The following is a 26805-nucleotide window of genomic DNA, read 5'->3' on the forward strand; positions in this document are numbered from 1 at the left end:
AGAAAGTGCTAATCTTTTGCTCACCCCTTCTTTTACCTAGTTCAACCTAAGGCTTTCCCTAAGTTTAGGGCCATGTTCTCTCCCTCTTGAGAGTGTGTATAGGTTCTTTAAACATGTTATAATTTCTTGTGTTTGTCCTGGATTTTATGTTGCATAACACAGTAAATCTAATCTTTTTTTTAAAAAATTGAGATTTTATATATATATATATAATTGACATAGGTGTATGATATAATGATTTGATATTTGTACATACTGCACAATGATCACCACAATAAGTCTAGTTAACATCTGTCACCGTACATAGTTACAGAGCTTTTTTTCTTGTGAGGAGAACTTTTAAGGTTTACTCCCTTAGCAGCTTTCAAATATGCAGTACAGTGTTATTACCTAAAATCACCATGCTGTATGTTACATCCCCATGACTTATTCATGTTATAACTGGAGGTTTGTACCTTTTGACCCCCTTCACCCATTTTGCCCACCCTCCCACCACCTCTGGCAACCACAGATCTGTTCTCTGTATCTATGAGCTCAGTTTTGTTTTATTCCACATATGTAGATTCCACATATAAGTGAGATCATATGGTATTTGTCTCTTTCTGTGTGACTTATTTCACTCAGCATAATACCCTTGAGGTCCATCTGTGTTGTCACAAATGGCAAGATTTCATTCTTTTTTATGGCTGAATAATTTTCATATATATATCTGTATCTCACATTTTTTAATCCATTCATCCATTGATAGACACTTATGTTGCTTCCATATCTTGGCTGTTGTAAATAATGCTACAGTGAACATGATAGTGTGTATCTTTTGGGTTATGTTTTCATTTTCTTCAGATAAATACCCACAAGTGGAATTGCTGGATCGTATGGTAGTTCTATTTTAAAATTTTTGAGGAACTGCCATACTGTTCTCCATAGTGGCTGCACCAATTTATATTCCCACTAATAGTACCCAAGGGTTCCTTTTTCTCCACATCCTCGCCAATACTTATTTCTTATCTTTTTGATAGTAGCAGTTCCAGTAGGTGAGAGGTGATACCTCACTGTGGTTTTGATTTTCATTTCCCTGATGATTAGTGTTGTTGAGCATATTTCATGTACCTCTTGGCCATTTGTGTGTCTTCTTTGGAAAAATGTCTATTTAGATCCTCTGCCCATTTTTTAATTGAGTTTTTTTTTTGCTATTGAGTGGTATGAGTTCTTTATAGATTTTGGGTATTAACTCATCAGATATATGGTTTGCAAATATTTTCTCCCAGTCAGTAGGTTGCCTTTTCATTTTGTTGATGGTTTCCTTTGCTGTGCAGAAGCTTTTTAGTTTGATGTAGTCCCACTTGTTTATTTTTGCTTTTGTTGCCTTTGCTTTTGGTGTCAAATCCAAAAAATCATCTCCAAGACTTAGGTCAAGAAGCTTACCCTCTATGTTTTCTTCTAGGACTTTTATGGTTTCAGGTCTTACATTCAAGTCTTTTCATCCATTTTAAGTTAATTTTTGTGGTTGTAAGACAGGAGTCCAGTTTCATTCTTTCACATATGGCTGTCCAGTTTTCCCAGCACCATTTATTGAAGAGACTGCTCTTTCCCCATTGTATGTCTGGGCTCCTTTGTCATAAATTAATTGACCATATATGTGTGGGTTTGTTCCTGGGCTCTTTATTATGTTTCATGGATCTATGTATCTGTTTTTATGCCCATAACATTGTGTACATTAGTATATATGTGTGTATAGGAGTATGTGTATTGGGCATGTTTATTTGTATATGGGAATGTATCTCAGTGTATACTTATGTGTGTGTGTGTGCATATGTATGTCTGTGTGTGAGAACATTCAAGGCAGAGGAAACAGCTTGCAAAAAATCATGCTGTATTCGGGAAATCTTGCACAGTTTAGTTTCCTTCTTCTCTTGGCCCATATATATGTTTATTTGTGCTTAGTTGGAAGTGCATGGAACGTAGCATTTTCCTCTGAGCTTTTTCCTACCTAACATTTAATGATTACTCTCCCCTATTACCACATACTTTTCATAATTACCACTTCAATGGCTGCTTAATAGTCCATGGAGTTTATAAGTCATGATTTACTTAACCTTTTTGTTGCTTTTTAAAAATTTTAGATAATGCTGTAATAATCACTTAAAATTTTTTGTTTTGTTGAATTATTTCTTTATGATAACTTCCTGAAGAGGAATTACTGGATCAAAGGAGGAGAACATTTTTACAGCTCTTGATAAAGCCAGTGTTTCCAAAGGTGGTAACAGTTTTTAAAAAATATGTATGCGACATATAACATTGTATAAATCTAAGGTGTACAACGTGTTGATTTGGTACATTTATATATTGTAATATGATTGCCATTGTAGTATTAGCTACCTACGAACACCACATAATTATCATTTATTTTTTGTGATGGGAATAATTAAGATCTAGTCTCCTAGCATGTTTGGTCTTAATACTACAGTATTGTTGTCTATAATCACTATACTGTTTATTAGATCTCTAGGACTTATGTATCTACTAGTTGCAAGTTCGTATCCTCAAACAACATCTCTACTATTCCCCCTCCCCCCAGACCCTGGTAACCACCATTTTACTCTGTTTTCATGAGTTTGTCTTTCTTTTAGGTCCACATATAAGTGATATCGTACAGTATTTGTCTTTCTCTGACTTATCTTACTTGGCGTAATGTCCTCAGAATCCATCCATGTTGTCACAAAGGGCAGAATTTTCTTCTTTCTCATGGCTGAGTAATATTTCATTGTAAGTATTACCACATCTTTATCTGTTAATCGGTTGACAGGCACTTAGGTTGTTTCCATATCTTGGCTCTTGTAAATGATGCTCCAATAAACATGGGAGGCCATATATCTCTTCAATATCGTGTTTTTATTTCATATACCCAGGAGTGGAATTGCTGAATCATATGGTAATTCTATTTTAAATTTTTTCAGGAACATTCATATTGTTTTCTGTAGTAGCTGAACTAATTTACATTCCCACCAACAGTGTACAAGCGTTCCCTTTTCTCTACATCTTCTTGTCTTCTTGATGACATTGGTTTTATTATTTTCTATTTTTTTCTTTGTTTTCTTTTTTAACAATTTCCACTCCTAGCTTTTTAAATCCCATTCTTTGTCTTTCTTTGGATTAACTGTGTTTTCTTTAGCTTACCTAAGTTGGACATTTAGCTCGTTATTTTTCAGCTCCCTCGTCTAATAATAGAAGTTCTTTGAGTGATAGTCTCAAAGCTCTACTTCTGTTGAATTTCACAAGTTTTGAAGTTTAGTGTTTGTTTTTACTATTCTGTTTCAAGTATTTATCAATTTCCATGATTGCTTCTTTGAAACATTTTTTTCTTAAAAATGTTTTTATTATGAAGTATAATATATAGTTGGAGAACCACACAAAACACAAATATTAGACAAATACCCTAGCCATCACTTAGGTCAATAAATAAAACTTTGCCAGTCACCAAAGAAGCACCTCCATTTCTCATCCAAATGATAACTGCTTCCCTCTCTAGAAGTAACACTTTCTTGACTTTTATAGCTATCACTGTATTTTCATTTCTTTATAGATCTATCATCCATATGTGCATCCCTAGTCATTACAGTTTAGTCTTGCCCATTTTTTTTTTTTTTTTGGCGGTTCTATAACTGTATTTGACAATCAGCAGTTAGTTCTCATCCATATCAACTGTCTGTAGATTTTTGAAAATGGTGACAAGTACATAGGTAACCAACATATAGAGCTTGTTTGGTGAATCTTCATCTTCATTACATTTTTCTGGACAACCGCATACAGATACGGTATGGGACAGTCCTTATTCCTTTGGCCCAGACAGCTTTGTTGAGCCTGGTGTCAATGCGTACATCTGGCGTTCCCATCTCCTTCATGGCAAATTTCTGGATTTCTTTGAGTGCCTGAGGAGCACGCTTCTTGAAACCCACTCCGTGGATGTGCTTATGAATGTTGATAGTGTATTCTTTGGTCACCACCTCGTTGATGGCAGACCGGCCCTCCTTCTTCTTGCCACCCTTCTTTGCGGGAGTCATCCTGCTGAGCTCCAGTTGGAAAAAACAGCTAGTCTTGCTCATTTAATAAATCTTTAAGTCTCTGATAATCAACAGGTCTCCTGTCCATCTCTTTCTGTTCTACACGTTTTATCTGTTGAAGAACTTGGGTTATTTGATATGTATTGTGGAAGTTCCCACAGTCTGGGTTTTGCTAATTGCAGCCTCATGGTGCACTTTCAGCATGTTTCCTTTTTCTGTATTTCTTGGAAATTGACAGCTGGATCCAGAGGTTTGATCAGACTCAGGTTCTATCCCTTTAGTAAGACTATGTGGTGGTGTGTTCTTTTATTAGGAGTTATACAATGTTTGGTTTCCTTTTTTTGTGCTGGCATCTATGTATGCTCATCGCCTAGATCATTAACTTATTGGGGCTGCAAAATGATGTTATTCTGATTCTTTTTCTTCATTTATTAGTTGGAATGCTTTTCAAAAAATTTTTATTGGAGTATAGTTGATATACAGTGTTGTTAGTTTCAGGTGTATAGCATAGTGAATCAGTTATATATCCACTCTTTTTTTTTTTTTTTTTTTTTAAGATTCTTTTCCCATATAGGCCATTACAGAGTATTGAGTAGAGTTCCCTGTGGTATACAGCAGGTTCTTATTAGTTATCTATTTTATATATAGTAGTGTGTATATGTCAATCCCAATCTCCCAAATTATCCCTACGCCCCTTATCCCCTGGTAACCATGTTTGTTTTCTACATCCATGACTGTACTTCTGTTTTGTAAATAAGTTCATTTGTACCCTTCTTTTTAGATTCCGTGTATAAACGATATCATATGATATGGAATGCTTTTATAAAGAATTACTTCACTTCTGTTTGATTACACGGTGCTACAGTTTATATAGAAGAAAGGCAGGATAAATGCTTGACATTCTTTTCCTTTATTTACCAGTTTTCGAAATAATGAGATATGTGAAGGTACGACATTTGAGAAACAAAACGTTTTCATAGTTTCAACTAATCTCCCACAAGATATATATTAATAGCAGAGGGAAAAAATGTAACTTTATAATGGGGCACTCCGGCAGAAATCATCTTAACCAAGTGATCAAAGTTGGCATCACCACTAATAGGACAAATGTACACCATATGCCTCCTGATGTAATGCACAAGAAGAGCACAATGTCATTTCTGTGGCATTCCTGACAAAAATTATAACTTGAGTCTAATCATGAGGAAATATTAGACACACGGCAGAACATTCTACAGAGTAACTGGCTATATGCTTCAAAAGTAGCAAAGTCATGAAAGATAAAGACTGAAAAAATGTTTTAGATTAGAAGAGACTAAAGAGACGTGGCAAATAAATGCAATATGTGATCCTGGGCCAGAAAAAAAGTTTTTCTTTTGTTTTAAGGACCATTAATGGGACAGTTGACAGATTTTGAATAAGATCTATAGATTATAGTATTGTGTCGGTGTTAGTTTTCCTTGTTTTGTTAATTGTACTGTGTTTCTGAAAAAGAACGTCCTTGTTTTTAGGAAGTACTTGAGTATTTTAAGGGTAAATGAACATCGTGTCTACAACGTACTCTCAGACATTTCAGACACAATTACATATATGTAATTACTACATCAGACCCAGATGATTTAATTGGTGAATGCTACCAAACATAAGAAAGAAATGATACTAATTCTCTACGTTGTCATCCAGAAAATAGAAGCAGAATAATTCCTAACTTATTCTGTGAAGCTAGCATTACCCTAATACCAAAACCAGAAAAAGACGTTATAGAAAGGAAAAGTACAGAACAATGTCTCTCATGAACATAGATGCAGAAGTCTTCAAAAAAAGTTAGCAAATCAGATTGAACAATGTATAAAAAGAATTATACACTATAACCAAGTGGGATTTATTTCATGCATGCAAGGATGCCTCAACATTCAAAAATCAACATAATCAATCACATCAATGATCTAACAAAGAAAAAATCATATGGTCATATTAGTAGATGCAGAAAAAGTATTTGGCAAATTTTAACACTCATTCATGATTAAAAGTCTCATCAAACCAAAAATAGAGGGGAACTTCCTCAACTTGATCAAGAATATCTACAAAAAAAACCCTAAGGCTAACAGTGTACTTAACGGTGAGAAACTGGTTGCTTTATCCCCAAGATCAGGAACCAGAAAATGATGTCCCCTCTTACTACTCACATCACAGTACTGCTGAAGTCCTACCTAATACAATTAGGTAAGAAAAGAAAAGAAGAAGTATACATTGGTTTTGTTTGTAGATTACACGATTGTGTATGTAGAAAATCCAAAAGAATTGACAAAATATTCCTGTAATTAATAAGCAGTTATATAATGTTGCAGGATACGAGGTTAATATGCAGAAGGTAATTGCTTTCCTATTGCCATTTCTGGTATTGTTCACCAGCAGTGAACAACTGGAAGTTAAAATAAAAAACAATACCATTTACATTAGCCTCAAAAAATGAAATACTTAGGTATAAATCTAGCAAAAGATCTATATGATGAAAACTCCAGCTCCAGTGAAAGAAATCAAAGGTCTAAATAAGTGAAGAGATGTTACACATTCATGGGTAAGAAGACTCAATATTGTTAAAATGTTAATTCTTCCCAAGTTGATCTATGGAGTCAACACAATGCTGATAAAAAATACCACCGAGTTATTTTGTGGATATTGACAAATCTATTTTAAAGTTTGTATAGAAAGGCAAAAGACTCTGAAAGGCCAGTGCATTACTGAAGAAGAACAAAGTTGGAGGACTGACACTACTGACCTATGAAGACTTAGTGTAGAGTTTTAGAGATCAAGACAGGGACTTCCCTGGTGGCAGTGGTTGAGAATCCGCCTGCCACTGCAGGGTATATGGGTTCGATCCCTGGTCCGGGAAGATCCCACATGCCATGGAGCAACTAAGCCCTTGCACCGCAACTACTGAGCCTGTGTTCTGGAGCCCACAAGCCACAACTATTGAGCCCGCGTGTCACAACTACTGAAGCCCGCGCGCCTAGAGCCTGTGCTCCGCAAGAAGAGAAACCACCGCAATGAGAAGCCCACACACCACAATGAAGAGTAGCCCCCGCTCGCTGCAACTAGAGAAAGCCTCCGCGCAGCAACGAATACCCAGTGCAGCCAAATAAATAAATAAATAAATCTTAAAAAAAAAAAAAAAAATCAAGACAGTGTGGTGTTGGCAAAAGAATAGACAGCTCAATGGAACAGAATAGAGAGCTCAAAAATAGAGCCACACAAAGTCAGCTGATCTTTGACAAAGGAGAAAAAGCAATTTAATGGAGAAAATATATATTTTTTCAACAAATGGCATTGGAACAATTGGACATTTATATGCAAAAACAGAATGTAAACATAGACCTTACACCTTTCTCAAAAATCGACTCAAAATGTATCATAGGCCTAAATGTAAAATCCCAAACTATCAAACTTTCATAAGAAAGCATAGGAGAAAATGTAGGTGACCTTGGGTTTGACAGTGAGTTTTTAGATACAACCTCAAAAGCATGATCCATGAAAGACAAAATTGATAAGTTGGACTTTATTAAAATTAAAAACTTCTTCTCTGAGAAGGACATTGTTAAGAGAATGAAAAGCCAAGCCACAGGTTGGGAGAAAATATTTGCAAAGACATGTACGATAAAGGATGGATGTCCACAATATACAAAGAACACTTAAAATCCAACAAGAAAACAGACCAATTTAAAAAATGGGCAAAAGGTCTGAATAGACACCTCACCAAAGAACATATACAGATGGCAATGAGCATATGAAAAGATGCTTGATATCATATCATTAGGGAATTGAAAACTAAAATAACAATGAGATATCACTGTACGTGTATTAGAATGGCTAAAATTTAAAAATTGAACAATATCAAATGTTGGCAAGGTTCAGAGCACAGGAACTTTCATTGCTGGTGATTCAAAATGGTATAGCCACTTTGGAAGACAATTTTGCAGCTTCTAAACTTACATGATCTAGCACTCAACACTCCTAGGTATTTATCCAACTGAGTAGAAAACATATTCACCTGCATACAAATGTTTATAGCAAGATTATTCATAATCACTCAAAACTGGAAGCAACCAGGGCTTCCCTGGTGGCGCAGTGGTTGAGAATCTGCCTGTCAATGCAGGGGACACGGGTTTGAGCCCTGGTCTGGGAGGATCCCACATGCCACGGAGCAACTAGGCCCGTGAGCCACAATTACTGAGCCTGCGCGTCTGGAGCCTGTGCTCTGCAACGGGAGAGGCCGAGACAGTGAGAGGCCCGCGCACCGCGATGAAGAGTGGCCCCCGCTCGCCGCAACTGGAAAAAGCCCTTGCACAGAAACGAAGACCCAATACAGCCAAAAATAAATAAATAAATAGATAAAAACAAAAAACACTTAAAAAAAAGAAATCATCAGTCCAGGACCTGGATAAATGATTTTTATCCCCTCTTTATAAGTTTTTCCCCCCATACCAATTTGTGACCTAGAATTCACTTTTAGTCAAGGCTGGACAAAAATGTGTATATGTTCTAATTAATGAATGAATGAATTATACAATATATAGATATAATAATTGCATGTTATTATACTTAACATATATAATTACTGTCACATATTAATAAAACTATTATTCCCAATATAACTATGATTCTTTATATAATTTTATTTTATTCTTAATTATCTTAGTAAGATGCCAACCCAAGATCATGGGCCTCAATTCTCAATCTGGTGTTTGACACTTTTTCTTTGGAATTTTTTGGAATGTATAGTAGTGTTGTTTAGCAACGAGGGCACAAACTCCTTTTTTTTATTTTTGGCTAGAATAAAGTCAAGAGATGTGATTTTGTGAAAACCACGGTTGAATTTGCTACCATTATTGTTGTATATAAATTTGACTTGTAAGAATGTTTATTTGAATCAGGATCTAATAAATGTTTCTCAAGTAGGGATATATAGTCATCGAGACCAAGCAAGTAGAGACTTTGGCCCAAGTCACTTTGTCTCCTACACAGTGTTTGGGTGAGCATCACCAATTTAACAATCACCTCTGAGAATCCTATCTTGTTCAAGGTCTATACTAATCAAAATCCTTCAGATTGACACTTTGTTTTCTATTTTCTTATAAATTATGAAGCAAATTATTTTTGCATCCCAAAGAGTAATATGACAAATAATAATACTATAGGGAATGATAATGTATAAGAACTATAAGGCATAAATGAACACCAGCGTATACCCATCATCCAGCTTGAGAAGTAAAGTCTCACCAGTAATTTTGAAGCCTTTTAGAAGATCCTTCCCAGCACATTTCTCTCCCTCTTCTGCAAGAATAATGGCTACTCTAAATTTTGGAGTATAATCCCCTTCCTTTTTGTTATCATTTTTTTACAAATTATGTACATGACCCTAAATATATTGTTAAATTCTCTGTATCTTTGAGTATTATATAAAAGGTGTCATAATGTATGCTATACTTCATGCTATACTATGTCATAATGTATGCTATACTTCATAATGTATGCTTTTTTCAATTAATATTTGATTCTTGAGTTTAAAAAAAAAAAAACAAATGGGCAAAAGGTCTGAATAGACACCTCACCAAAGAACATATACAGATGGCAATGAGCATATGAAAAGATGCTTGATATCATATCATTAGGGAATTGAAAACTAAAATAACAATGAGATATCACTGTACGTGTATTAGAATGGCTAAAATTTAAAAATTGAACAATATCAAATGTTGGCAAGGTTCAGAGCACAGGAACTTTCATTGCTGGTGATTCAAAATGGTATAGCCACTTTGGAAGACAATTTTGCAGCTTCTAAACTTACATGATCTAGCACTCAACACTCCTAGGTATTTATCCAACTGAGTAGAAAACATATTCACCTGCATACAAGTGTTTATAGCAAGATTATTCATAATCACTCAAAACTGGAAGCAACCAGGGCTTCCCTGGTGGCGCAGTGGTTGAGAATCTGCCTGTCAATGCAGGGGACACGGGTTTGAGCCCTGGTCTGGGAGGATCCCACATGCCACGGAGCAACTAGGCCCGTTACTGAGCCTGCGCGTCTGGAGCCTGTGCTCCGCAACAAGAGAGGCCGCGATAATGAGAGGCCCGCGCACCGTGATGAAGAGTGGCCCCCACTTGCCACAACTGGGGAAGGCCCTCGCACAGAAACGAAGACCCAACACAGCCATAAATAAATAAATAAATAAATAAATAAAAATTAAAAAAAACAAAACAAAAAAAACCCTGGAAGCAACCAAGCTGTCCTTATATAAATGAATGATTAAACAGTGATACATCCATACAGTGGAATATCATTCAGCAATAGAAAGTAATGAGCTATCATGCCATTAAAAGACATGGAGGAACCTTAAAGGCATGTGCATAGTGAAGGAGGCTAATATGAACAGCTACTTATGATACTTATGATTCCAGTTATGTGACATTCTGGAAAAGGAAAAACTATGGAGACATTAAAAAGATCAGTCGGGACTTCCCTGGTTGGCGCAGTGGTTAAGAATCCACCTGCCAATGCAGGGGACACGGGTTTGATCCCTGGTCCAGGAAGATCCCACATGCCGCGGAGCAACTAAGCCTGTGCACCGCAACTACTGAGCCTGCGCTCTAGAGCCCACAAGCCACAACTACTGAACCTGTGTGCCACAACTACTGAAGCCTGCGTGCCTAGAGCCGGTGCTCTGCAACAAGAGAAGCCACTGCAGTGAGAAGCCTGCACACCGCAACAGAGTCACCCCCGCTCACCACAACTAGAGAAAGGCCGTGTGCAGCAACAAAGACCCAACACAGCCAAAAATAAATAAATAAATTTATAAAAAAACAAAAAAGACCAAAAAAAACAGTCATTGTCAGAGGTTCATGAGGAGGATAGAAGGGATTAACAGGTGAAGCACAGGTGATTTTTAGGGTGGTAAACTATTCTATATGATACTATAATGGTGGATATATTGTCAGATCTATAGAATAGTACAATACAAAGAGTGAACCTTATCATAAACTATGGATTTTAGTTAATAACAGTGTGTCAGTCTTAGTTTATTAATTGTAACAAATGTGCCACACTAATGCAGGATGTTAATAATAGGGGAAACTGTGTGTGTGTGTTATGTGTTTCTCAAAATGGCAGTAATATATGGGAACTCTATGTACTATCTGCTCTTATATTTAATATGTTTTTAAAAGGGGAAATAAGCAAATGTTAAAGAGATGTTGTTAAAACCATGCATGTGCAAAGCTGAGGTATTTTATAGCGTGTAACAAAGTAACTTTAGAAAATTAAAAAGGCAGGGGGAAAGCCCTATAGTAAACATTGTAATCAATGATTAAAGAGTGACAGCTTTTTCTGAGATGGGAAAGAGAAAAAGATGTCTTTCATTACAATTATTGGTACTAGAGAAGATCACAGCCACTTCAGTAAGGCAAGAAAAAGAATAAAAAGTATAATTATTGGAAAGGAAGAAAGAAAATTGTCATTATTCTCAAATGTATTGATTTTGTTTGTAGAAAATCACTAGAATATATAAATGAACTTGGAAATGTTTCTGTATGCAAGATGTAGTATATGAAAGTTAACTATATATACTAGCAACAATTAGAAAATGACATTTAAAAAATTCCATTTTAATAGTAACATCATCAAATAACCAGGGGGGAAAATCTAAAAATGAACAAAACATCTATGTGGAAAACTACAAAAATTACTGTGAGAAATTAAAGAAGTCCTAAATAAATAATGGAGGATATCATGTTTCTGGGTTGGAAGACTTAATATTGTCAAGATCTCAATTCTCCCCAAAGTTTCTATAAATTCAACATAATTCCAATAAAATTTTATAAAGTTTTCTTGTGGAAATTGATATGCTGTTTCTAAAACATAAGTGGAAATTAAAAAAAAAAAAAGAGTAACCGAGAATAACCAAGGTAATTTTGATGAATAAAAACAAAGTTGGGGACTTCCCTGGTGGTCCAACGCAGGGGGCCCAGGTTTGATCCCTGGTCAGGGAACTAGATCCCATACGCATGCTGCAACTAAGAAGTCCACATGCCACAACTAAGAAGTCTGCATGCCGCAACTAAACATGCTGCAGTGAAGATCCCACGAGCCGCAACTAAGACCCAGGGCAGCCTAAATAAATAAGTAAGTAAGTAAATAAATATTTTTAACAAAAGAAAAACAAAGTTGGGCTTAACGTTACCAGATATCAAGAGCTTAAAGCTTCATGATTAAAACAGGGTCTTATTGGCACAGAGGCAGACAGACCAGTGAAGCAGAATACAAAGTCCAGAAGTACATCCATTCCTATATACCCCTGTGTGTATTTATTTATAACCAAGTTGCAATTTTAGTGCTTTTCTAATGAAGGGTGAAGTTAACACATTTGAGGTAGGAAGCAATTTCCAGGAAAAAAAAAAAGTTTTGGAAGGGCCAGAACCTGATTTCTGACTACTCTTATTCCTTTAGCTATCTCTGTTTCTACTGCCAATGTTCCAGGCTCTGTCATTCAGGGTGTTTATTTTATGCCAATGTTCCAGGCTCTGTCATTCAGGCTGTTTATTTTATTCATTGGAACATGATTTGGGAATTTGGCTTAGTTTGGCAGTTTGGAGTCTTATCACGCCTATTTAAAAAAATTTTTTTTAATTTATTTGGTTGTGCTGTGTCTTAGTTGTGGCAGGTGGGCTCCTTAGTTGTGGTATGCGAACTCTTAGTTGCGGCATGCATGTGGGATCTAGTTCCCTGACCAGGGATCAGAGCCGGGCCCCCTGCATTGGGAGTGCAGAGTCTTAACCACTGGACCACCAGGGAAGTCCCTTATCATGCCTATTTAACTTGTGCACATTCAAGTATCTGTGTGTGTGTGTGGGGGGGATAATGTAAATAATGAAGGCAATCTACTTTTTCATTCAGTAGTCATAACGTTGGGTAGTAAGCATGAGGTGAGAAACGTAAACTTGTGTTCCAGCTGTTGATTCTCACTTGATTCTCACTTGTGTCCAAGTGTGTGAGCATCTTGTTTGAGTTAGTGTGATTCTAGTGTTTAAAGAGACATGTTTTGGGAATTCCCTGGAGGTCCAGTGGTTAAGACTCCGTGCTTTCACTGCCGAGGGCTTGGGTTCGATCCCTGATCAGGGAACTAAGATCCCACAAGCCACGCAGCTTGGCCATAGAGAAAGAAAGACATGATATCAAGAAAGAAGGGGAGGAAGAAGGAAAGAACACATACATGTTTTCCATACAGCATGCTTACTCAACACAGACTGCTTCATCTGCTGTGCAATTGCAGAAATAGATTCTAGTCTAATCCTGAGGGAACAACAGCTGTGTTAAACTTTCTAGGGCACTTTGTGTAGGGTCATGGGCTTGGGCTCTCAAGCCAGACTACCTGGGTTCAAATTCTGGCTCTGCTCTTCCTATCTGTGTGGGCTTGGCAGGTGCCCAGTGTTCCTATCTGTAAAATGGAGATCGTAATAGCACCTCATGGCATTGTTGTGACAATTAAAGAGTGACAGCTAGCACATGTAAGTACATAATCAGTGTTAACTATGATTATCAGTATTGTTATTACTGAGAGGTGATAGAGTATGTTGGTCTCCAAGGTGGTACATTCTTGAGGGATTTTCAAGGGAAACTTAGTTAACTCCTTTCTACCTTCAGCTTGTACTTTAGAACCCAATGCCAGTGTGTGATATGATTCTACTGTACCATACTCATTTCTCTATCTGGTCCTTGGTCTTTTCGTGAGCTGACGATCAGCTGTGGCTCATTGTGGAATGGTCGTATGGCACAGAACACAGACATTTGTGGTGGTAGGGCAAGATGTGTTACCACAGAAGCAATGTAGATGTGCAGACACCCTGAAATATGTTTAATATATATAAGTACACATTTTCAGCCGTCAGCATTTTCCTATGTACAAAGTTCCATTGAGTCTTTTAAGATCAGTTCAGCCCTTATGCTTCTGTCCTTTGCTTTTCTCTAGAAAATGATTGGAGCCCATATTGTAGAACAGTATCTACACTGTCACTGGCCCCATGGTGCTGCCTGTGGGTGCTTTATAGTAGGGTGCAGTGCTCTGGTGTTTTATGGATCTACTATCTTCTCCAAGCCCATGGATTTTCCACGCACTGCTGATTGTTACCTTTGAAGAATTTTGGAGAACTTTTTAGGTGGCTGTTTGCCATTTCACCTTCCACACACACAGGCACAGACTCTCATATTTACCTTCCGGTACTATGGGGATTGAGACCCTATTGTTGTCCCTGACCTCATCCCCATCCACTCTTTGTCTCTCAGGAAAGCTGCTCTTTGTTTTCAGCTGTGACTGCGGAGCGCTGAGGCACACACAGCTATTTGCCACTGTGCTATCATCAGCAACTCATCTCCACTGCTGGAATGTCAGGACCTCCCTCTGACCCTGCCATGCTGGCAGCTACTGCTTCCACTGGGGGACTACTGGTGTCAACTAAGCTTTTGTTTGCTTCTCTCTGCTTTTCTTTTTCCCCATCTTTCCCATCTTCTGTAGCTTCTTGGCTTTTGCTCAGGAAATGAGCTCCATCTTTCTGCCCTGTGAACAAATAGATAAAAAGTGAATGGGTTTTATTGTTGAGCTTTTCTTGGCCGTGTTATTTGAGTCTCAGGCACCTGAACCTGTTTCATGCATCTACCACCAAAAGTGGGGTTTGCACTGTGTGTCAAGGACATAGGAATTAGAATGATTTAGCCCTCACTAGGCTCAATGCCTGGGAGGTGAGAGATTGGTCTTTTTTTTCTTTTTTTTAAAGTTGTCTCCCACAGCTCACTGATTGTTGCTGTGTTCATCTATTTATTTATTTATTTATTTGGTTGCACGGGGTCTTAGTTGCAGCCAGCGGGATCCTTAGTTGTGGCAGGTGGGCTCCTTAGTTGCGGCTCACCGACTCCTTAGTTGTAGCATGTGAACTCTGGTTGCCTGCCCAGGGATTGAACCCAGGCCCCCTGCATTGGGAGCTCAGAGTCTTAACCACTGCGCCAGCAGGGAAGTCCTGAGAGATTGGTCTTTGAATAAAACAGGTTATGATCTACTGTTGCGTGTCCATGACTTAGAACAAGGGAAATAAAAGTTTAATAAATTCTGGTTTAAGGGGATTTGTGTAGTGCGTCTAAAACAGCTTTGGAATGTGCAAACATTTAATATGTCATAGTGGTGATGAACAATTATAGTGCACTTGTGTATTACGAATTGAGGAATCTTGAAAAAGTTATGAATATCCATATGGCGCATTAGATTTTACCTTTCAAGTTATAAATATTCTAAAATGTTAACACCATCTCATTTTTGTGCTTTTTTTCCCTTCCTTCCTAGAATATTTTCCTTCTTGGATATAGTAACTTTGTGCCGATGTGCACAGATTTCCAAGGTAGAGTATTAACCAAATTTGTAATCAACAAATACAAGTTTTATTAGAATGAGGATGAGTTCAAGTTAAAAATTAAAATGTCAGCTTTTATATTTAACATAACACAATGTTATCATAATTCCACATTTGATTATCAGCTTAATGTCTATCATGAATAAACATTTGGAAATATAAAGGTTGAATCAAGACTTTCTTTAACAGTCTCAATAAATGTATCTTTTTCACCCTAATCTCTCCCAACCTCCCAGGCTTGGAATATCTTAGCCCTGGATGGAAGCAACTGGCAAAGAATAGACCTTTTTAACTTTCAAACAGATGTAGAGGTAAGTTAACCTTGTTTTAGACAAAAGACTTTTTTAAAAGATAAGTAAACTGCTCACTCATTCCTGCCTTTTTATTTTGCTGCATTTAGATTTAATATTAAGGTGCCAAGGTGGAATAGAGAGGGAAAAAACCTGGAAGATATTTGCATACTTCAAGACCAAAATTCTGTTTGCATTTTACTTTTTACTTTTATCAGTAACAGACTTTTACTTTTCCCCCTTGATCATGTTTATAATCTAAGTTTTACCACTCAGCTTTTCAAAGCCTCGCACCTGTATCATTAACACCTGGTTCAATGCTTTAATCTTAGGAGACTCTTGACATATTTATTGATCTGAAAACTCCATTGAGAATTCTAATTCAGCATCAGGAATGGAGAAATGGCAGAAGCAGGGACTCAGGAATGAGGCTGGAGATATGAGATATAACTCCAGCTCAGCCACTAAGACATTTACTCTCTCAGTGCCTCAGTTTTATTATTTATAAAATGAAGAAGTGAAATAATCTTTAGAGCCTTTATAATTCCAGGATTCTGGTGTATTTATCTGGAAATATGTAAATATCCTCATTTAAGAGTGGTAAACCAGATCAAATGAGAAAAGTTTATTTTAAAACAACTTTAATATTAAATACCAATTTATAACCAAAAAGAAACAGGGAAGTAATAAAGAGCATTGTGCATAGTAATTGTTGAGAGTGCTGTTTTAAGGGTCTGGGGATGTTGAAGTTTATTATCTACCCAATGTTAGTAAAACCTTATTGATTTCTAGTTTAGCCAACTCAGTTACAATAGTGGAATTGTATTTTAATTCAGTTACCCACGTAGCATGTTTATCACTTGTTTTTATTGAATTATATGCTTTGTATCTTTTTTAATGGATACGGAAATGAATGTATTTAACAGTGAGATGGGCCCAAACAATTTCCTGTGACTCACTTAAGCTGGTGTTACCTACAAGAACTAATGGCCAGTGGTGGAGGCCCTTCACCTCCTTCTCTAGGTTACTTGCTGCTTGCCAGGCTCTGGTCCCATCTCAAACCGGTGGGGCTGAGCACAGCATTTCCCACTGCTCAGGTTACTGTGCTCTGAGCTTGGAAGCTGGCAGGGGCCTCAGGGCTTCTCACGCTCCCTGGAAAGATAAGCTCTAGTTCCTGGCTTGGACTCTGGTCCCTGGATCAGGAATTCTTTAATGCTCTTTCCAGACTTCACGATTGCAACAGTGCAATTCCCCTTCAAACTGATAATCTGTAGTTCATGGTTCATTGTGTTACTTAGTGATGTTGAGAAGAACATTAAATTCCAAAAATTGTGGTCATTTCTTCTGACCGAAGAGTCATTGTTTTAAAAAAATTTTGTAAAAAAATTTTTTCTGTGGTTTTTTTATTGTCTCCTCAGTTTTCTTCGATGATTTTCCCAAACTACAGCTTTTTGGAATGCACATAAACAACTTTTAAATTCAGATATTAAAAAATACTATTTCAGGACTTCCCTGGCAGTCCAGTGGTTAAGACTCCATGCGGGTTTGATCCCTGGTCGGGGAGCTAAGATCCTGCAAGCCACGCAGTGCGGTGCAGTCAAAAAAAAAAAAAAAACTATTTCAAGTAAATATCATTACCTTGTGCATTATTTGATTTCATAATTTTAGCTGACTGCTGACTACAGCTATATAAACACATTGCAGAAGTACTTGAGTACTTCCACCAACGACAGACCAGTTTATGGTTTACCAGTTATGTAGAGAACTACATGTGAAAAATATAGTCTAATACTATTTAGTTCCCCCTTTGGGCTACCACTTTGAATCCAGGTTGGATTCTGAACCAAGTGTGGGGCCTCCCGTAGACACTAACAGGACCCTCTGGAGGCTTATACTGGGAAGCATCCCATGGATAAACTCATGGTCTCAAATTCATTTCTTTGGGACGAAAGTGGTGATTTATGGATCTGTTGAGAGCAGAGAGAAGGTGCCAAGGATCAGGACTGTGTGCTGGGCACTCTTCTGAGCACTTTTTGTATATTAATTAATTTAATCCTCTCAAAAACACCATGTTGAAGAAACTGAGGCACAAAAAGTTTGAGTAACTTACCTGAGGTCACTCACCTAGTAAGAAGAGAGAGTAGGTACCTTGAACAGTGGGTTTCATGACTTGAATTTCAACGAAAAGACAGAATAGCACATGCAGGTGACTAATGTGCATTGGGCCTCTCCTTGAGCATCACTCTCTCCTAAGTAAGTGTGGTTTCCCTGATGTGTAGGCATTTTCCATGCCTTTAAAAGTTGAACATTTTGTTGTTAGTCTTCATGGTCATTAAAGATTCTGTGAGGCCAAAAATGAGAAATAACCAAGTAGTATGTTATCTAAAACTCAAAAGTCCAAGGGTCTCTCCATTAGGCCTTATTTTTCTGTAAAGCCCTTCTTTCTAAAATGCATACCTACAACATACTATCTAATAGATGTTACACAGTGTCATTTGCATTTGAAAAGGATTTACTCATTTTTTTCTCTAAGTTGGAAACAGTGGAACAGAAAATTCTGAATGTAATTTTTTTATTCCAGTACAAAAACTTTTACTCCGAAAAAGGAAGAATAGGAAGTTTTTATAAACGTGACTAACTTGAAATGGAGAAAATAGATGGTGTGCTCTATTTGTAGACATTGGTGTGGAGTTGTTTTTGCTGTTTTATTTAGTACTTAAATATTTATCTTGGATTTCCAAGTCATAATGTTTTTCCTCCCACTGACAAATTTATTTTACAGGTGTCTGGAGTTTTGGTTCAAAAACTAATTATTAACTTAGATAAGACTCAAGAAAGCATAGATAAAGTCGCCAGCAATATCAGAGTTTGGATTTTCAATGTAATTAAGTTATTAGCCAGATACAATATGTGTGAGCCCTGCTTCTGTGATACTGTGGTTTGATGTGTCCTAGTGAATTCTTAGTGTTTAGAGTTCAGTGTCAAGATTGCTGTTTTATAAAATGAGGATAATAAGTATTAAAAATGAAACAAAACGGCTTTTTCAATGTTTTCTCTCTTGTGGAGGTGGTAATTGTGCAGAACATACAGCTTTTAGAGTCAGTTAAACCTGTTATAAACCCCATTTCTACTACTCACTAAAGTGTAACCTTGGCAATTTAACCATTTAATTTCTTTATTTGAAAAATGAAGATAATGGATCCAATCTGTATTAGTCAGGATTCTCCAGAAAAACAGAACCAATAAGATACGTGTGTACTATTTACAATAGCCAGGACATGGACGCAACCTAAGTGTCCATCGACAGATGAATGGATAAAGAAGGTGTGGCACATACATACAATGGAATATTACTCAGCCATAAAAGGAAACGAAATTGAGTTATTTGTAGTGAGGTGGATGGACCTAGAGACTGTCATACAAAGTGAAGTAAGTCAGAAAGAGAAAAACAAATACCGTATGCTAACACATATATATGGAATCTAAAAAAAAATAAAAAGGTTCTGAAGAACCTAGGGGCAGGACGAGAATGAAGACACAGACGTAGAGAATGGACTTGAGGACACGCGGAGGGGGCAGGGTAACCTGGGATAAAGTGAGAGAGTGGCATTGACATATATACACTACCAAATGTAAAATAGATAGCTAGTGGGAAGCAGCCGCATAGCACAGGGAGATCAGCTCGGTGCTTTGTGTCCACCTAGAGGGGTGGGATAGGGAGGGTGGGAGGGAGACGCAAGAGGGAGACGATATGGGGATATATATATATACGTATAGCTGATTCACCTTGTTATACAGCAGAAACTAACACAACATTGTAAAGCAATTATACTACAATAAAGATGTTTAAAAAAAAGTGTGTATATTAATATAGACATAGAGATTTATTATAAGGAATTGGCTCATGTGATTATGGAGGCTGAGAAGTCCCAAGATCTGCAGTCAGCAAGCTGGAGGCCCAGGAGAGCCGATATGTAGCTCCAGTCTGAGTCAGAAGGCCTGTGAACCAGCAGAGCCAGTGGTGTAAATTCCAGTCTGAAAGCTGGCAGGTTCAAGATCCAAGAGGAGTTGATGTTTCAGTCCAAGTCCAAGGGCCAGAAAAGACCAATGTCTGGCTCAGCAGTCAGGCAGGAGTTCTCTCTTAATCAGCCTTTTTTGTTCTATTCATGTCTTCAGTTGATTGGATGAGGCCCACCCACACTAGGGAGGGCAGTCTGCTTTACTCAGTTTACTGATTCAAATGCTAATCTCATCCAGAAACCCTTACAGACACAGCCAGAATAATGTTTGGCCAAATGTCTGGGCACCCTGTGTCCCAGTCAAGTTGACACATAAAATTAATCATCATAAGTTCACCCGTTGTCAACTTGGCACCCATAGGCATGTCCTTAAACCATACTTAATTTCCAAATAAAGACGATAACAAAGGTCATAATGCCACCTAATATGATACAGCTATCCAGCGTACAACCAAAAAGACACTCAGCACTTCCTCAGAAGAGGAGGTAAAGTCCTAGAGTCAGTTTCACTCTTCTTGATATTCTGTGCCTTAAATACTTTGATGTAGAATTGACAGTACTTAAATACTTATGACATAAAGTCAGTACATGTTATGTCACATGATAAGGGGATAAGAGAGGGGAAAAAAATATTTGTACCACACACACACATTCATAATAAAATAGGGAGAAAATACGACAATTATAGTCCTAATTTCTGTAACTGGTCATGTGGTCAGAGTTGGTATTTATAACTACCTTCTGCTTCCCATTCTGTATTCTCTTTGTCTTCAGCAAGCACCTCAGCTGGTCGTGGTTCCTTACCTGGTAGAGTGACCCAAATCATCATTGCTGAAGCCATGAGTGGTCTCCTTGGATTGGCTTTTAGTTTTCCATTGACTTTAATCAGAGGGCATATTAATACTAAGAGATATCCTAAGGGATTTCCTGTATTCCATGCATACACTCTTCCTTACTTCAGTGTGGAGCAATAGTCCGTGTGGTTGTTGTGAATATTAAATGAGCCATAGCAGGTACAAGAAAGTGTTAAAATCATGCCTGAAAAAGTAGAAGTGCTTAATCAGTGTTCATTTTCTTTTCTCCTCCTCTAATGTATCTGCCAGTACCAGCCAAAGTTCCCATTTTTAAAGCAAATGTGTTTAAATAGGGGATTGCTAAGAAGAATGAGGAGTAGATTTTATGATACATCTTCAAATTTTTAGAGTGGTAATGTTTAGCTAAAATAGAATTTCTTTTTTTGAGCAACATTGTTTTAGATCTCTGTGTTCCCAGCACAGCAGTGTTCCCAAAAAGCTTGACCTCAAAAAGCCTTGTAATTGATGGAGTAGCCATGAGCCCTGGCTAGGGAAGGCCTAACTCCAGAGTCAAGGCTTTCAAAAAATAGTGTGTGATTTTAAAAAAATACTTAATGTTTTCATTGAAAACATTTTTTCAGTGCTTGCAGCCCCTTTATACACTAGGAGCAGAAGTGGGATGTTGGAGGAATGTTCCAAAATATCTTCTATTACACCTGGAAATACATATTCAGTTCCTAAATTTCAGGTTATTTTGCTGTTAGATAAGCAGCATGAAACAAGATTTTTTCCAACTTTCTCCATTGAAGGGTCGAGTGGTGGAAAACATCTCAAAGCGATGCGGTGGATTCCTGAGGAAGCTCAGCTTGCGAGGTTGCATTGGCGTTGGAGATTCCTCCTTGAAGTAAGTCAGTCCACACCGTGACTCACTATCGTGGCAGCTTGTAGCTGACATTTTCATCAACAAAAATAAACCAAGCATATTATTTGCTTTTCTTCTGTTAAAATCTTTCTATGGTAATTTGCATAGAGTAGTGAGAATATCATGATTTTGGAGCCAACAGGCCTGACCTAGAAACCGAGCTCCAGTGTTGTCAGGGATGCGACCTTGGGACAAACACTTGGTTGTCAGTTCTCTCTTCTGCAAAGAGAAGGCAGTTATAGCTCTTTTATGGGAATGTCCTGGGTATCACATGAAATAACACGTATGTAGTACCTGGCAGATAATCATATTATGATATTAGTTCACCTCTCTTCCCTTCTTCACTTTCCCATCTTCCTAGGTTCCTTCTCATAATCGTGGCTACCTTCTTGTATAAATTATACTAATTAACAAAATAATTCTTTCAAAAAATTCCTTAGCATAACCTGGGATTTTGCTTAACCATAATGGGGTGTGATTATCACATTCATTTTATAATAGTTTATAATAGTTGGATATACCCTATGCAACCAAATGCTTGCCCACCTGTTACTGGATAGCCATTATTTATTGGAAATGTTATCACTCCACTGTTAAGGGCATGTGCTTTGAGCTTTTCTGGAGACAGGACATAATACCTTTATGTCTTTATCCTTGTGGCCTCTTGTATTGCTTGAGGTTGGCTAAATTAGGACACATACTGCCCCTAGAATCTTGGAACGGACTGCCTCTTGGAGACTTAAGCATAGCACAGTATAATCAGTCACTGACCTCCAGTAAGAATGTGCAGTGTACAGTGATTTCAGACAGTAGAATTTGTAATTGAAACATCTGCACCATTGCTAAGAAAATCAATTCATAATATCAATATCTTTTAAGGATCAAAACATTCCCTCTGTGTTATGGAACACAGGGTTTTTTTTTTTTTAATCAATTCAGATCATCAGAATTTTTTGATACTTCAAAAGCTTTGTAAACCAGTGGAATAGATTGATTCTGCTTTAACAGGAAGCTAAAATGTACCGAATAGGTCCTAAGACGACTTGTAATAGAGAACATAAATCTAATGGTGGTTCCATTAAAGAAACTAAAATAAATGTGAAGATATAGATTGTCAGTGAGGAATATCAGAGAAACACATTCTCATCTTGGCACTTGGAATAGAGCCAAGATGAGGAAAAAACTATCCTATAAAGCGAAACTATAGCAAAACTATCCTGTAAAGCTAAGAATGTTATTGGTTTACCATAAATTTTAGAACAGAAATCTATGTTAATATCTATATAAATTTTTAATATGTGAGGCCAGATTACTGTGAGAAATAATGATAAGCATAATCACAGAATCGTGATTCAGAGAGAATTTTGTTTTGCCTTCACTTTTTGATTGTAATCACCTAGAACCAACTTTGGCCTCTATCCTGCCCCTGCGTGTGTATTGTTGTTTTGGTGCGAGTGGGTGTTATTTGTTTACAAGCGTTTGTTGAGCCTCTACTATACCAGGCACTGATTTAGGCACTGGAGATACAGTAGTAATTATAATCGATTAAAATTCGGTTCTAATGGATCTTACATGTATGTTCTCTAACTCCTGCTGCATCATTATATATGAAGTCCTATGGATTTTTAACAGCTATATTGAGATATAATTGAGATACAATAAACTGTGCATCTTTAAAGTATACAATTTGATACATTTTAGCATATGAATATACCCATGAAACTAACACTATAATTAAGATAATGAATGTATTCATGTCCCACAAAATTTTCCTCATGTGCCTTTGTAATCCCTCCCTTCCTCCCACCCCTGTCTCTGCTTCATCTCTAGACAATCCCTGATCTGCTTTCTGTCACTATAGGTTAGTTTGCATTTTCTAAAATTTTATATGTAATTATACAGTACGTACTCCTTTTTGCTTGAGCTCTTTCACTTAACATGATTGTTTTGAGAGTCATCCATGTTGTGTGTATCAGTAGTTCATTCCTTTTTATGATGGGTAGTAGTCCATTGTATGGGATATAATGCAATTTATTTATTCGTTCATCTGTTTAAGGACATTTGGATTTTTTCCAGTTTTCTCCATTACACATAAAGCTGCTATAAAGATTTTTGTGCGAGACATTGTATGTCATATGCTTTCATTTTTCTTGGGTAAATACCTAGGAGTGGAATGGCTAGATCATTTGGTAGGTGTGTGTTTAACTTTTTAAGAAACTTCCAGGGCTTCCCTGGTGGAGCAGTGATTAAGAATCCGCCTGCCAATGCAGGGGACACGGGTTTGAGACCTGGTCCGGGAAGATCCCACATGCCGCAGAGCAACTGAGCCCGTGTGCCACAACTACTGAGCCTGCGCTCTAGAGCCCGTGAGCCACAACTACTGAGCCCACGTGCCACAACTACTGAAGCTCGTGCGCCTAGAGCCCGTGCTCTGCAACAAGAGAAGCCACCACAATAAGAAGCCCGCGTACTGCAACGAAGAGTAGCCCCTGCTCACCGCAACTAGAGAAAGCCCGCGCGCAGCAAGGAAGACCCAACACAGCCAAAAATAAATAAATAAATCAGTTAATTAAAAAAAAAAAAGAAACTTCCAAAGTGTTTCTCAAAAAATTGTACCATTTTACATTCCTGCCAGAGTGTATGATACTTGCAGTTCTTCCACGTCTTTGCCAGTACTTGGTGGGTCAGTTTTTGTAATTTTAGCCATTCCCAGGGATGTGAACAGTGGTATCTCATTGTAGTTTTAGTTTGCATTTCTCTAATGACTAATGAGTGTTGAGTGTCTTTTTATGTATTTTTTGCTATCCATATATTTTCTTTGCTGAAATGTCTGTTCTAATGTTTGGTTGTTGTTTTGCCCTTTTTTTCATTAGATTGTATGTTGTCTTACCACTGAATTCTGAGAGTTCTTAATATGTTCTGAATACAAATCCTTTATCGGATATGTGTTTTGCAAATATTTTTTTCCCAGTCTGTGGCTTACCTTTTTATTCTTTCAACTGTCTTTTGAAGTTTTTCATTTTGATGAAGTTCAATTTATCAATTTTTTTCTTATGAATCATATTTTTGGTATTACATATGAAATCTTTGCCTAACCCAAGGTGATAAAGATTTTCTCCTGTGTTTCCAGAAGTTATGTAGTTTAGACCTATGATCCATTTTGAGTTGATTTTTGTATATGGTGTGAGGTATAGATTGATACTTATTATTATTATTATTTTTTAATTAATTAATTAATTTATTTTTATTTTTGGCTGCGTTGGGTCCTTGCTTCCGTGCGAGGGCCCTCTCCAGTTGCGGCAAGCAGGGGCCACTCCTCATTGCGGTGCGCGGGCCCTCCACTATCGCGGCCTCTCCTGCTGCGGAGCACAGGCTCCAGACGTGCAGGCTCAGCAGCTGTGGCTCACGGGCCCAGTTGCTCTGCAGCATGTGGGATCCTCCCAGACCAGGGCTCGAACCCGCGTCCCCCGCATCGGCAGGCAGACTCTCAACCACTGCGCCACCAGGGAAGCCCTGATGCTTATTTTCTGTGTGTATGATGTTCAGTTCTATCACCATATGTTGAAATGACCACTCTTTTCCCACTGAATTGCCTTTGCAGCTTTGTTGAAAATCATTTGTCCAAATAATTATGGGACTATTTTTGTACTCTCAGTATTTTCCATTGATCTATTTGTCTATCTTTACACCAAACCACACTGTCTTGATAACTGTAGCTTTATAATAAGTCTTGAAATGAGGTTTTATTAGTCCTCAAACTTAATTCATTTTCAAATTTGTTTTAGCTGGACTAGATTTGTTGCATTTCCATATAAATTATAGAATCTTCTGTCAGTTTCTACAAAAAAGCTTGCTGGCATCTTGATTAGGATGATGGTGAATCCATAGATCAATTTGGGGACAATTGACATCTTAACATTACTGAGCCTTCCAACCCATAAACCTGGTATATCTCTCTATATATTTAGGTGTCTTTAAATTTCCCTTAGTATGTTTTGCAGGTTTCAGCGCACAAGTTGTGCACATCTTTGGTCATATGTATCCCTAAGTGTTATGAAATATTATTGTAAATGACATTTTTTATTTCAATTTTTGATTGTTCATTGTTGGTAAATAGAAATATAATTGATTTTTGTACATTAATCTTTTATCTTGCAACCTGAATAGACTCACATTAGTTTTAGTAGCTTTTTGTTGATTACTTTGGATTTTCTATGTAGACAGTCATATCACCTGTAAATGAAGATAGTTTTTCTTGTTTCCAATCAATGCCTTTTTTTTAATGAATTAATGAATGAAATAATTTATTTTTGGCTGCGTTGGGTCTTTGTTGCTGAGCGCAGGCTTTCTGTAGTTGCGGCAAGTGGGGGCTACTCTTCGTTGCGGTGCACGGGCTTCTCATTGCAGTGGCTTCTCGTTGTGGAGCACGGGCTCTAGGAGCGTGGGCTTCAGTAGTTGTGGCTCGCAGGCTCAGTAGTTGTGGCGCACAGGCTTAGTTGCTCTGCGGCATGTGGGATCCTCCTGGACCAGGGCTTGAACCCGTGTCCCCTACATTGGCAGACAGATTCTTAACCACTGCGCCACCAGGGAAGCCCTCAATGCCTTTTTAAAAAAAATTTTATTGGAGTATAGTTGGTTTAAATATTGTGTTAGTTTCAGGTGTACAGCAAAGTGATTCGGTTATACATATATTCATTCTTTTTCAGATTCTTTACCCATATAGGTTATTACAGAATAATGAGTAGAGTTCCCTGTGCTATATAGTAGGTCCTTGTTGGTTATCTATTTTATATATAGTAGTGTGTGTACGTTAATCCCAAGCTTCTAATTTATCCCTCCTCTCCACATTTCCCCTTTGGTAACCATAACTTTGTTTTTGAAATCTGTGGGTCTGTTTCTGTTTTGTAAATAAGTTCATGTATCATTTTTTTAGTTAGATTCCACATATGAGTGATACCATGTGATACTTGTCTTTGTCTGTCTTCACTTAGTATGATAATCTCTAGCTCCATCCATGTTGCTGCAAATGGCTTATTTCATTCTTTTTTATGGCTGAGTAATATTTCATTGTATATATGTACTACATCTTATTTATCCATTCCTCTGTCGATGGACATTGAGGTTGCTTCCGTGTCTTGGCTATTGTAAATAGTGCTGCCATGAACACTGGGGTCCATGTATCTTTTCTAATTATGGTTTTCTCCAGATATATGCCCAGGAGTGGGATTACTGGATCATATGGTAGCTCTATTTTTAGTTTTTTAAGAA

At 37.5% G+C, this 26805-nt stretch overlaps 1 protein-coding gene and 1 pseudogene across 4 annotated transcripts in view; one reads left to right on the forward strand and one right to left on the reverse strand.

Annotated features, from left to right (window-relative positions):
- FBXL2 (F-box and leucine rich repeat protein 2) overlaps positions 1 to 26805 on the forward strand; it is a 93034-nt gene that overhangs the window by 25227 nt on the left and 41002 nt on the right. For all 4 annotated transcript variants that reach the window (XR_009701580.1, XR_009701581.1, XM_061196471.1 and 1 more), the window contains exons 3-5: positions 15446 to 15500; positions 15749 to 15823; positions 21425 to 21519. Coding sequence is in view for 2 of the 4 variants with exons in the window: in XM_061196471.1 (XP_061052454.1) it covers positions 15446 to 15500; positions 15749 to 15823; positions 21425 to 21519 (225 nt within the window). In the remaining 2 variants the exon portion in view is untranslated. The remainder of the gene's footprint in view (positions 1 to 15445; positions 15501 to 15748; positions 15824 to 21424; positions 21520 to 26805) is intronic.
- Positions 3683 to 4061, reverse strand: LOC133094604 (large ribosomal subunit protein eL31-like; annotated as a pseudogene).

The sequence above is a fragment of the Eubalaena glacialis genome, chromosome 7, assembly GCF_028564815.1.
Source record: "Eubalaena glacialis isolate mEubGla1 chromosome 7, mEubGla1.1.hap2.+ XY, whole genome shotgun sequence".
Taxonomy (NCBI): Eukaryota; Metazoa; Chordata; class Mammalia; order Artiodactyla; family Balaenidae; genus Eubalaena; species Eubalaena glacialis.